A 13,750-nucleotide genomic window follows, 5' to 3' on the forward strand; every position below is an offset into this window, starting at 1 on the left:
AGTCGTGGTTTTGTAATCTCTGGTGGCTGTACTTTTTCACACGTTAAACGGACACGAGTTGCTTCGCCTGGGCTGGCTCGACTCGGATGTTGCTTTCATGGCCTAAAAAAAACCCATTCTATAGGCCTAGTAGAGATGTGTGCTACCTAGACTAAGTTTTCTCTTATATTCTTAAGCCTATAATTTGTACGATTATTTGGTTATCAGGTAACTGATTCAGTGAAGAATAATTTGTTAATGCATGTGTTTTTTGTCAGGCCGGAGAGCCTAAAAAAAAGGCCGGCGCCAAAAGGCCTACCTAGTAGCTAGGGCTCTAGCTAGTTTTCTAGAGGAGGGGCCTGTGTGTGTACTTAGGCTTTCCATAGCCTAGCCCACAGGTAGTGTAGTATGCTAGGCCTAGCTAACCAAGTAAGTAAGGTAGGGTAATAGTTGACGCTCTCGAAATAGTCAAATCATACCTTCTCGCAACGAGTAATAAACCATTGGAACAGTTATACCAGCCAATGTTGTCAATTCTGAGACCACTATTCTAACACCTTCAAGAAACGCATCGACACAATGTAGTTGATATAGGGTTAAAAAGGCATCGCCTAAACTTTCCTAAACTAAACTGATTAAAATTTTTATTCTTTTGCCAACAGTTTCTTGAGATCCTTTTTTTAAAATAAATATTTTTTCAGAGTAACAATCAGGAGTCATCAAAATGAGCCATTTCCAAAGAGGACAAGGAGATTCCGGCGCTTCATGGTACCAATTAGAGAGGCAGGGCCGAGAACACGAAACTGATCATAGACACTCCACCACAAGGACGCCACGTAATCGCAACCACTCCACATCCAGCGATGCTCTGGATGCCGCTGAAGTAAATGGTGAATTTAACAATAAACTACAATATACAGATAACACTTTATCAACAGTTAAACTAGAGAGGACAGTAGATTCGCTGAATCATATAGGAGAATCGAACAAAGATGTTGTTTTACAATTACATTCCAAAACTGTAGAGGGTTCTCTTCATCATAGCAGGGATAACTTAATGACATTTACGGCGCTTGGTTATTTAGCATGTTGGTACCTTTTTAGCTTTTGCACACTTTTCTTGAATAAGTATATTTTGTCAACGTTAGGAGGGGAACCTAGAATGCTAGGTAAGTGGTGTTTTTTTTTCCGACCTTTCTGTTTTTCGTTTTTTTTTATATCAATAATAAATGTATTTCTCAAATAAAAACAAAATACAGATAAAAATAATAGATAATGCGCTACTAAAATTTATAACTCTTTGCAGAGCCAACAAAGTGTCCTCTTAGGGATGTCCCCATTAATAGAAGAGTTCCCTGATAGAGGTTGGCCACAGAATCAAAGAATATGTTGCCCCTTGTTTGTTATACACTGGAAAGTATACCTTTAACAATGAGCATCTAAAAGAGTGAGCGATGTACTGTATAGTATCTGCCAAAGACACATTAATGCATTTTACGTCTCTACGTACAGTAGAATGGCTTCTTCCGATACACTTTTTCAATTCTATGACCCACAATACGACCCCAGGGAGAAGTGCATCATTTGTCTGATGTGCGTCATGCCTTATGAATACCAACAGTAACTTATCTTTAAGTGACCCTGACACAGTCATTTTGATGCACTATGACCATGTTGTTTACGATACGTGGTAAGTGACGGACATTGACACACCATTGTTCATTGATGTAACATACCATCTAGGTTTTGTGATGCATGTCTACTTCAATAATTATCTGTAAATGACGCACCTTTCCCGGGGGTCGTATAGTGGGTCATACAATTGACAAGTGCATAAACTCTTAAATGCTTCAGGGTACCTTTAAATCCATTATTTTATGCATGCTGAACTCTAGTGTGTGTGTGATTTGAACAAATCCTATCCATCCTTCACCTTGAGCTATTTGTAATGTCATATCACAGCTTAACATTGACCTTCTTATTTGACCTTTATAATGTGATAACCTGCATAATGTAAATCAACAGAATATTAGTTACGTTATTAATATTAGATTATACCTGTAGATATTTTAAACTTTCATTTTTCACTAACAAATATTTGAAATAGTTTCACAATGTTGTATCAGATTTAAACCAGTTGTATTTAAATAAAACTATATTTTTTATATCTATACGTAAGGGCAAAATTCGGTACAGTAAATCGCGCATTATTTCTAGAATGTTTATTCGATTGTATATAAAGTTGGTTAGAATATCGGTACTGATTTTAACCAACTGATGTAACCCTGTTTATTAATTAAATTGAGTTAGATAATTAGTTATTGACAATTAAAACAAATTTAGGTTCAACGATTTTCCCCCAATAGGGGTGTTTCCCGATCATGGTAAACACTGTCTAATGGATGTCAATCTTGAAAAATACCCGCACACAATATTACAAGAATGCTTCGCATTTTCCTATCTCCTACGATAATTGTTTTTAGTACATTTGAAATCGCCAGTTTTTTTAATCTGAAATTACTTTGTATTCGAGAACCATCTGTGGACACGACCTAGATACCATCTAGTAAATACAATTTATACTACAATTCTGCTCCTTAAATAACTGTTCTCCTAAAGCCAGTTTACCAGATTACTGGAATAAATTACAGATTTTGGGTGCCAAATGCATGACCTCAATTCAGAATGTCACTGGCTTGAATAATTGATTACGTCATTATACAACCAAACACAAATTTAAACAGTTTCTATTTTGAGTAAACAATAAGCTGCAAGATTGTTTTTTTTCCCCAAATAAAAACAATTTTTTTTATTTATTTGTATTTATTTAATTTTCTGCCATATACAATACAAAGAAGACAAAACAAATATAAAAGGCAAGGAAAGACTAAACGGGTGCTAAACACCTATGCTAGTTGGTCAACCCAGAACAGAGCACAGAAATAAACCAAACAAAATTACGTTCTACAATTAAAGCATCTACAAGAAAGTGACCAACTACAGACATTTTCAATATCAAAATTATTTAAAAAATAAATAATATTGAGTTCATTTTCATAGTTAAGGTTCATAGTTAAAGATATTTGAATAGCAGATGGTCATTTTTGAGAACTGTTACCTGCTATTGTCCAAACATCTGTTATTAATTGTTCTTTTACAGGGTCAGTCCAGATGGTCATGACAACTGTGTGTGGGTTTATCAAAATGTTTATACCTTGTTGTTTATATCGACACAAATCGCGTGAAGAGCGCCCTCCTGGTTTTATTAGAAATATGTTATTTTTAGGAATTATGAGGTAAGTTGATTTTTAAAATGTGTTTTATGTTTTTTTCATCTAATAATAGACTACTGAAGGTGCCAATATTATTGAAAATTCATTATCATTATTTAATATGTATTTCAGTTTGGTTCATTGGCCTTCCATACATAATTATCGAGTGGTTCTACTGTATGTATCATAATGTGGCACATTGGCCTTCCATAGCTAATTGAGAATGTTCCATGTACACTATATTGCTAAACCCTGCAAACCTCCAAAAAAATATAGCAAACCCCATCAAACCAACATAAAAGGGATTGAATCATGTAGTGTACAACCCACTGGGTATATCCATGTAAAAAAAATAATACATTTTTACTGTTAACTAATTATTTTTGGGGATAAAACATAATTTTTTGGTTAAAAATTAGCAATCATTTTTGACCAAAAAATGATGTTTTTCCCCAAAAATAAGTAGTTAACAGTAGAAATTTAATATTTTTTTTACATGGATATACCCAGTGGGTTGTACACTACATGATTCAATCACTTTTATGTTGGTTCGATGGGGTTTGCTATATTTTTTTGGAGGTTTGCAGGGTTTAGCAATCATTTTTGACCAAAAAATGATGTTTTACCCCAAAAATAATTAGTTAACAGTAAAAATGTATTATTTTTTTTACATGGATATACCCAGTGGGTTGTACACTACATGATTCAATCACTTTTATGTTGGTTCGATGGGGTTTGGTATGTTTTTTTGGAGGTTTGCGGTGTTTAGCAATACCCCCTAATTATTGGTTCTATGTGTTATAATCTATGTATTATAATATAGCACATTGGCCTTCCATAGCTAATTGGGAGTGTTCTAGGTACTGTACTTCTATTATGCTACATTGGCCTACCATAGTTATGTACAGTATTATGCTACATTGGCCTACCATGGTTCTATGTGCAGTATTATGGTACATTGGCCTACCATGGTTCTATGTACAGTATAATGGTACATTGGCCTACCATGGTTCTATGTATAGTATTATGCTACATTGGCCTACCATGGTTCTATGTGCAGTATTATGGTACATTGGCCTACCATGGTTCTATGTACAGTATTATGCTACATTGGCCTACCATGGTTCTATGTGCAGTATTATGGTACATTGGCCTACCATGGTTCTATGTACAGTATTATGCTACATTGGCTTACCATGGTTCTATGTGCAGTATTATGGTACATTGGCTTACCATGGTTCTATGTACAGTATTATGCTACATTGGCCTACCATGGTTCTATGTGCAGTATTATGCTACATTGGCCTACCATGGTTCTATGTGCAGTATTATGGTACATTGGCCTACCATGGTTCTATGTGCAGTATTATGGTACATTGGCCTACCATGGTTCTATGTGCAGTATTATGGTACATTGGCCTACCATGGTTCTATGTGCAGTATTATGCTACATTGGCTTACCATGGTTCTATGTGCAGTATTATGGTACATTGGCTTACCATGGTTCTATGTACAGTATTATGGTACATTGGCTTACCATGGTTCTATGTGCAGTATTATGGTACATTGGCCTACCATGGTTCTATGTGCAGTATTATGGTACATTGGCCTACCATGGTTCTATGTGCAGTATTATGGTACATTGGCCTACCATGGTTCTATGTGCAGTATTATGGTACATTGGCTTACCATGGTTCTATGTGCAGTATTATGGTACATTGGCCTACCATGGTTCTATGTACAGTATTATGCTACATTGGCTTACCATGGTTCTATGTGCAGTTTTATGGTACATTGGCTTACCATGGTTCTATGTACAGTATTATGCTACATTGGCCTACCATGGTTCTATGTGCAGTATTAAGCTACATTGGCCTACCATGGTTCTATGTGCAGTATTATGGTACATTGGCCTACCATGGTTCTATGTGCAGTATTATGGTACATTGGCCTACCATGGTTCTATGTGCAGTATTATGGTACATTGGCCTACCATGGTTCTATGTGCAGTATTATGGTACATTGGCTTACCATGGTTCTATGTGCAGTATTATGGTACATTGGCCTACCATGGTTCTATGTGCAGTATTATGCTACATTGGCCTACCATGGTTCTATGTGCAGTATTATGGTACATTGGCTTACCATGGTTCTATGTGCAGTATTATGGTACATTGGCCTACCATGGTTCTATGTGCAGTATTATGCTACATTGGCCTACCATGGTTCTATGTGCAGTATTATGGTACATTGGCCTACCATGGTTCTATGTGCAGTATTATGGTACATTGGCCTTCCATAACTAATTGAAGCATTTTTTTTCCATTATGGTCTTCTGCTACTTTCTGTAGTTCTGCATCTACAACCTTATCCTGTCCAATTTAACAATTTAAAGCAATAATGTCTTTCTCTCCTTCTATATTAGGTTTGCAACTGTTGTTCTAGGCCTCGTAGCATTAAAGAATATAGCAGTGTCGTTTACAGAGACAATCAAAAGTACTGCTCCACTGTTTACTGTCGTTATAGCACGTGCAATACTGGGTGAAGTTACGGGTATGTGGGTAAATTTGTCACTGCTACCAGTCATGGGCGGCCTAGCCCTGACGAGTGCTTATGAATTAAGCTTTACTGCTGTTGGTTTTGGTGCTGCGATTTTAACAAATTTAGTTGATTGGTGAGTATAATAGATGTATAAATGTTTGGGAGTAACCTGTACGGGGCTCTAGTAGTTGGTAAGGTTTCAACCGAACTGCTTTTGTCACAGAGGCTTTTGACAACCCAGTGGCTTGAACTAGAGATTGTTCCCTTTTCTTGTGAAAACCGGACCACTTCATTTCTTGTGGCTATATCACTGCTGTCTATCTGGGCTGAATTGCGCACGATTGGAGACGATGTACATTGCAATGTTCATGTCGCCATTAAACATAGCTCAGTTGTTTGCACAAATCAATATGGGCTGTATACAAGTGCACTGAGGGGACATTCTATTCTTCCCCAAGATGCAATGAGTCCATTAAATGTGCACATAAGGCACCAGGACCATCGTGTCGATTGACTATTGTTTGCGGCACCCCTAATCACTTATATCACAGTATGTTTTAAGGTAATAACCAAAAAACAACATGCTTATTTTAGCCAGGTGGTGGGATTTGGAGATATGCTAACACACTGGCCAACATAACTTACATTCGTTGCTTATGCATACACTTGAAATGGGCGATGATCCTATGTTGTGGGTTAAACAAAATTTAAAATACCATGACAAACTTTTTGTTTCAGTTTACAAAATGTATTTTCCAAGAAACTGTTAAGTGGTTCTCGTTATAAATACAGGTTGGTAATATTTATTTGTTACACATTCAAAATAATATGTACATTTAAAAGACATGTTTTATCCATTACTGATGAGTTTGGTAGATGTGTTTTTACAGGCACTGCATCTAAATATTAAAATTGTTTACCTAATTTTTTTTAGTCCACCTGAACTTCAATTTTACACAAGTGCTGCAGCTGTGTGTCTTCTCATACCTTCATGGTACTTTTTTCTAGTAAGTTTTATGAAGGAAGTTATTGGTTAGTTTTAGGTCTGCGCCGACTGGTTCTATAGAATGATATAATAGGATCAATATCAAACATAATCATATTCATAATGTTTCGGTTTATTTATTTATTTTTAAAATACATGTACAGGAATAAAAAATAAAAGAAAAAAAAAACGCGAAAACAGAAAAAACACAGATACATGTCTATAAAAGCAACAAATTAATTACAAAAGATTAATAAACGTTAACGATTTTCTCTCAAATAAGTTGGTTTTTTGAGTAAATTCGTAGGGGACGTAAATGAAAAAACTCATCATCAATAGTGAGAAGATGGTACGGTCTATTGATCGATGGTTTGATTTTTCTGTTGACCAGATATGCATGAAGGAGTACATATCTAAAACAAATCACTTATCATACAGTATGTGGGCGATACCGTTTTGTACGTCAAGTCAAATTAGCATATTGTTCTGGACTACTACGCAATTCTAAATCTTTAACTTCAATTTAGTTATTTTCCCGCATGGTACTCCAATGTGAATACAGTATAAAGAAGTAACAATGTAGGTATCTATACCAGTATGCTTAGGCTTTGGCTAGACACATACCATTAACTTAGTAGCACCCAGTCTACATGCGTTTTGTACTGCAAACCACTGGTGTCAATAGGATGGAAACAGGATGGGAAGCCACATGACGGTGTTCATGAATAATTTATGCATGAACTTTAACAAAGGAAGGGGAGCTTAGTGTGAAATTCTGTTTTTTGAGGATGATAAAGTTGCTATTTTCCAGTTTACGGAGAAAGACTAGAAATAATGTACATACAACCTTAAATGTACAGTTCAAATTAGACTTAAACATGGAATTTTCAAAACTCTAAATAATATTCGAACTTCTAATTTAATTGTTGAACGAAATAACATTTTTATTGGGTTAAAATGGCTGTTAAAAGCAATACATTTTGCACGGCGTTTGAATGCAAGGCCCCTAGCTAGTAAGGCCTATTCTGTATCAGGGGAGGGAAAAAAATATTGCCGATCATCGTCTAAGCGCATGTCAACTGTATATGATTTTACGCTCTAGCAAACACATAATGTCTGTCGTTCTCCTCTAACCGTCCTTTTTCGTAAAGTCCCTATTGATCAGCCCTCTGCACTAAGTTACTTCATATCTATACAATTGCATTATAAAATGATTCTTACTTATTTGTTCCTTGCAGGGAATTCCCTTTCAAGACGGCCCACCAAGTCCAACACTTGTTGTAGCACTAATAATGGATGGGTTTATGTTTCATCTACAAAGCATAACAGCTTATGCCCTAATGGGTAGAATATCACCAGTTACCCATAGGTACAGTAATAGCATATTTTGTTTGAAGGTTTGCATGGCGAAATCAAATGACTTTTTTGAGAAATTACACAAATAATGAATATGCTATTATGTTGATATAAAGTTTGCAGTACACCAACGTATATTAGTTCTGAAAAGAACTGTTGAGTTTCTCGACGTTTCGGTCAATATGCTTTGATCGTTTTCAGGAGTGAGACGATCAAAGCATATTGATCAAACTTTGAGAAACATATAAACATAGCATATTTATAATTTGTGTAATTTCCCAAAAAGTAATTTGATTTTTATTTTGAATGAGAAATACTTTGGTTTACAATTTTTTCTTTTAATTTGTGTTTTCGTTCTCCCCAAGGTTTTCTTACAACATCAATATTATGTTGATTTTTCCCTGTCAATAAAATAATAATCGGTGATTTATATTGTTTGAAATAATAATTTTCTACTTTTTTCATAGTGTTGCAAATACAGCAAAAAGAGCACTCCTTATATGGCTCTCAGTAATAGTCTTCAACAATCCAGTCACCCTTTTGAGTGGATTAGGTACAATAGTTGTAGTTATAGGTGTGTTGCTATACAACAGAGCAAGAGACTATGAACAAAATCGGCATATAGCGGCTGCAGAGGAGACTAAACATCAGATACAAGAGGTTTAGTTTTAAAAATTTCAGGTTTTTTGAAACTTTATTTATAAGAACAATTTAAATTTTGTTATGACTACTAAGTGATATGCAATACTATGGTAATGTTTATTGATTTCAATTCTTTCTTGATTGTCTCTGTTTTTAGGGGTCTGCATGCATTTATTTTAGGAAGGAGGGTGGGTTTGAGAGGTTGTTCGGCTGTAGTAATTTGTGTTACTATGTAATAGGAATTCATAATAACTTTCTTGGGTTATCCTCAGTTCATTCAGTTAAAATTGTTTTCTGTAAAATTGAATGAACTGAATTAAAATGAAATGAAATGAAACGTATCAATAACCAATTATAGGTTAATTTGAATTCTTTATCAAGACTTGGCAGGTGCCATCTCTTCCCACCCAGCTTCATTGTGCACATGCCCCGTGTATTACCTCTTAACTACAGTACTTATCCAACGAGTTCTAAATAACTCGCATTTTAAACAGTTTTATGAAAATATATCTATATATTTTTTTTTCATATATTTTATATTTACATTTTTGAGTTATAGTTTTATTTATATGCCTGGAGTGTCGACAATCTCAACCTCAGGTTCCTGATTTGAATTAATTCAGATTTCTTGCACAACAAATCTGTTTGGTCAAATGCAAGACCGATTCTTATTCGCTGTACAATATGTCTATCTTGCATATAGAATCAACAGCTGAAGTCTCATCCGAAGGGCAGTGGTTGAAATTCTGAACTAGGAATTATTGCATTAAAATAACAGGCAGATCAACTTTGTGGACAATTTTAAGATCAATATTTATTAACTGATATGTCTCTTTACAATATGTCCATGTATATGGAACCAACAGCTGAATATCTCATCCGAAGGACGGTGGATAATACTTTGGATCTTGAATTACCGCATGAAATTTTGAAACATTAACTTGCTGGGCAAGTGTAACAAAACATTAATGTCTTAATCAATGGTATACCTCAATTAATGTTTTCAATATTTTATTGTTTAATTTATTATTCTTTTTTGCATGTATGGACAATCATTGATGCACGGTTGACGGTATATTTTCAATAGGGTGCCGTTTACAGAAACAATTTAGAAACATATTTGTGACTTTTGTAAAAATGATTTATTATATTCTCTGTGTATAAATACAAAATATATTTGTATAAAAGATTTTAGTAAACTTAATATAAATACCGGAAAACAATGCATGTTAGGCGACTATACAGAATTATGTGAACTATATAACATGATTATAATATTAAAGTATAATAAATAATATGTTTTAATATTAAATGATTTGAAAAGAGTTGCACAGTTGAATTGTCCTTCTTATCATTGTTTACCATTAATTTTTTTTTTTAAAACCATATTTAATGAGGGTGATCCATCCAGCTATTGCTGATCATTAGGGACCCTCAGAGGTTCACAAGATGCTCTACATAAACAAATTCTTATTACAAGTCTTTGGGAGTGAAGTAATTTGGTACTTAGAAAAAATCCTGACATGTGATGGGACTTGGACCTTGGAGTGGTAGCCAGGCATCATAACCACCAAGCCACAACTTCACTCATTATTAGGACTAGATTATTTACTAGCACACAAGGGGCTATATATTCCCCTTTTAAAAACCTTTCAGGGCTATATTATACCTGTGACTGAAAAAATGCTTAACATTTTTATTTCAATCATTCACAGCAGATCAGTCTTGGTTTAAGTTTCATGCATGAGTGATTTTTCTATAGCGCCCTCAATTTTTATTGAAGATTTAGGCCTAGTACTGTACTATTTTTTTGCCAAAGAATTCATATTTAGACCTATATATATCATACAAAAATCAGCTAAAATTTTATTTAAAAAAATGTATATATCTGACCAGCCCTGTTTTTTAATTGATGATGTGCTTATTTACTAACGTGTATTCACAAAACAAAAATATGCGTAAACAAAAGTTCAGATACAAAGTTGAAATAGGCCTAACATTATTATGATCATTGTGTTTATGGCTTCCCACAGAATACATTGGAACTGTTTCATATTGATACCCATAACATACTCTCTTAAAGATATATTGTCCCCAACAAAAATGTTTATTTTTAAATTTTTGTTTAATATGCCATTTTAATGTCACATATTAGTTATCAACCTTGACCAAAAATTGGATTGAAAAAAAATTGATTTACCTGAAAAAACTTTAATTTAAAGCAAAAAAAATAGTAAAATTGGCTGCCAGCCAATGGGATTTGGTTTAATTTGAAAACCTTATTTTTCCTGTTTTTTTTCTACATAAGTGATTAACTTTATTAACAAAATAACCTATTCAAAGTCTGATTTAATGAATCTTATAGTCATGTTTTTTTTTTTGGGGGGGGGGGGGATGGAGGAGGGGGGGGGGGGAAATACATCTTTAAGCCTAGCTTTTGACTTCAACGTTGAATATTGAGTTTCTTGAATATTTAGTTAATTTCAAATGTTTCTTAAATACTCAACGAACAAACCTGGTTAATACTATTAATAAATCAAGTAATTTTTGTTGACAACAAATGTTACACTAATACCAATATTTTAATGGAAAACCTGTAAAGTAGCCTACAGTTGGTGTGAAATGTTTTCATAATTCTCATCTTTATGTTTTTATCAATCTGTTATTTTTTTTTCATTTCAGGAAGAATGTGTTACAAGATTGAAGAATGATTGATAAACTACCAAATCTTAATAACATTTCAAAATTGATTTCTAAGATTAAAAAAATACGGCAAATGGTCTATTGTTTTAATAACTAGATAAATAAATACATGGTTTCAAATTGTATATATTGAAATTATTAAAATGTACAAAATATGGGAAATTTTTAATGTAATGGAATTACCTTGTCCGATAAGACTACCAACAGAACCATGGAGCAGGTGAGGCTTGATAAGATATTACGGCGATGGATTACGGTTCCTCTGCACTGTCTTGACCGCTCGTAACACAATTATAAAAAGGTTTTTTTAACATTATTCACTGCAACGGTGCTGCTGGCCAGGTTTGCTTACAATGTTGATTATCTATGTATACCATTAGAAATCGGAGACATTTGGAAGTTACTAGCTGTAGAGGAATGTCCATTTGCTTCAGACTTTGCTTGTCTTGTTATCAATACAAATGTTAATTGGAATGTTGTTGTCATGTATGCCGTTGTTACAGTACTGGTATGATCTACACTAGTACAGTAGTAGATGGATCATTTGTTGGTAGTTGTATGTTTATGGTCTTTTGTTGGCAATGTGGTGGTCTTTCAGAAATTTGTTGGTAAGATGGTGGACTTGGTTGCCAATTTGGTGGTCTTTTGTTGGCAATTTGGTGGTCTTTCTTGCCAATTTGGTGGTCTTTGGTCATTTGTTGGCAATCTGGTGGTCTTTGTTGCCAATTTGGTGGTCTTTCGGTCAATAATTGTTACCAATTTTGTGGTCTTTCGCTCATTTGTTGCTAATATGGTGGTCTTTCGGTCTTTTGTTGGCAATGCGGTGGTATTTGTTGCCAATTTGGTGGTCTTTCGGTCATTTGTTGGTATGATGGTGGACTTTGTTGCCAATTTGGTGGTCTTTTGGTCATTTGTTGCCAATTTGGTTGTCTTTCGGTCATTTGTTGGCAATGCTGTGGTCTTTGTTGCCAATTTGGTGGTCTTTCGGTCATTTGTAACCAATTTGGTGGTCTTTTGGTCATTCGTTGCCAATATGGTGGTCTTTCGATCTTGTGTTGGCAATGCGGTGGTCTTTCGGTTAGTTGTTGGTATGATGGTGGACTTGGTTGTCAATTTGCTGGTCTTTTGGTCATTTTTTGCCAATTTGGTGGTCTTTTGGTCATTTGTTGGCAATGCTGTGGTATTTGTTGCCAATTTGGTGGTCTTTCGGTCATTTGTAACCAATTTGATGGTCTTTCGGTCATTCGTTGCCAATATGGTGGTCTTTCGGTCTTGTGTTGGCAATGCGGTGGTCTTTCGGTTAGTTGTTGGTATGATGGTGGACTTTGTTGTCAATTTGCTGGTCTTTTGGTCATTTTTTTCCAATTTGGTGTTCTTTTGGTCATTTGTTGGCAATGCGATGGTCTTTGTTGCCAATTTAGTAGTTTTTTTGTCATTTGTTGCCAATTTAGTGCTCTTTCGGTCATTTGTTGGCAATGCGGTGGTGTTTCGGTCATTTGGTGGTCTTTCGGTCATTTGTTGGCAATGATGTGGTGGTCTTTCAGTAATTTGTTGCCAATGTCGTGGTCTTTCGGTCATTTGTTGGCAATGTGGTAGTCTTTGTTGCCAATTTGTTGGGTTTTCGGTCATTCGTTGGCAATGCGGTGGTCTTTGTTGCCAATTTTGTGGTTTTTGTTGCCAATTTGTTGGGTTTTCGGTCATTTGTTGGAAAAGCGGTGGTCTTTGTTGCCAATTTGTTGGGTTTTCAGTCATTTGTTGGCAATGCGGTTGTCTTTGTTGCCAATTTTGTGGTTTTTGTTGCCAATTTGTTGGGTTTTCGGTCATTTGTTGGCAATGCGGTAGTCTTTGTTGCCAATTTGTTGGTTTTTCGGTCATTTGTTGGCAATGCGGTGGTCTTTGTTGCCAATGTTGTGGTTTTTGTTGCCAATTTGTTGGGTTTTCGGTCATTTGTTGGCAATGCGGTAGTCTTTGTTGCCAATTTGTTGGTTTTTCGGTCATTTGTTGGCAATGGGGTTGTCTTTGTTGCAAATTTTGTGGTTTTTGTTGCCAATTTGTTAGGTTTTCGGTCATTTGTTGGCAATGCGGTAGTCTTTGTTGCCAATTTGTTGGTTTTTCGGTCATTTGTTGGAAATGCGGTGGTTTTTGTTGCCAATTTGTTGGGTTTTCGGTCATTTGTTGGCAATGCGGTTGTCTTTGTTGCCAATTTTGTGGTTTTTGTTGCCAATTTGTTGGGTTTTCGGTCATTTGTTGGCAATGCGGTGGTCTTTGTTGC

At 35.1% G+C, this 13,750-nt stretch overlaps 1 protein-coding gene across 2 annotated transcripts; it reads left to right on the forward strand.

Moving 5' to 3' along the window:
• Positions 1 to 38: 38 nt before the first annotated feature.
• LOC140043876 (solute carrier family 35 member E2A-like) lies at positions 39 to 10,064 on the forward strand. Of its 2 annotated transcripts, XM_072088354.1 has the most exons (8): positions 39 to 207; positions 681 to 1,148; positions 3,140 to 3,275; positions 5,677 to 5,925; positions 6,531 to 6,584; positions 6,727 to 6,799; positions 8,016 to 8,146; positions 8,601 to 10,064. In XM_072088354.1, the coding sequence occupies exons 2-8, from the start codon at positions 704 to 706 to the stop codon at positions 8,797 to 8,799; spliced, it is 1,287 nt and encodes a 428-aa protein (XP_071944455.1). In that variant the 5' UTR covers positions 39 to 207; positions 681 to 703; the 3' UTR covers positions 8,800 to 10,064. The 2 variants fall into 2 exon arrangements, with proteins under 2 accessions (XP_071944455.1, XP_071944456.1); XM_072088355.1 differs by lacking the exon at positions 39 to 207 and having other exon boundaries at positions 550 to 1,148.
• The last annotated feature ends 3,686 nt before the right edge of the window (positions 10,065 to 13,750 follow it).

This window comes from Antedon mediterranea, chromosome 3 (genome assembly GCF_964355755.1).
Source record: "Antedon mediterranea chromosome 3, ecAntMedi1.1, whole genome shotgun sequence".
In the NCBI taxonomy this organism is placed as follows: Eukaryota; Metazoa; Echinodermata; class Crinoidea; order Comatulida; family Antedonidae; genus Antedon; species Antedon mediterranea.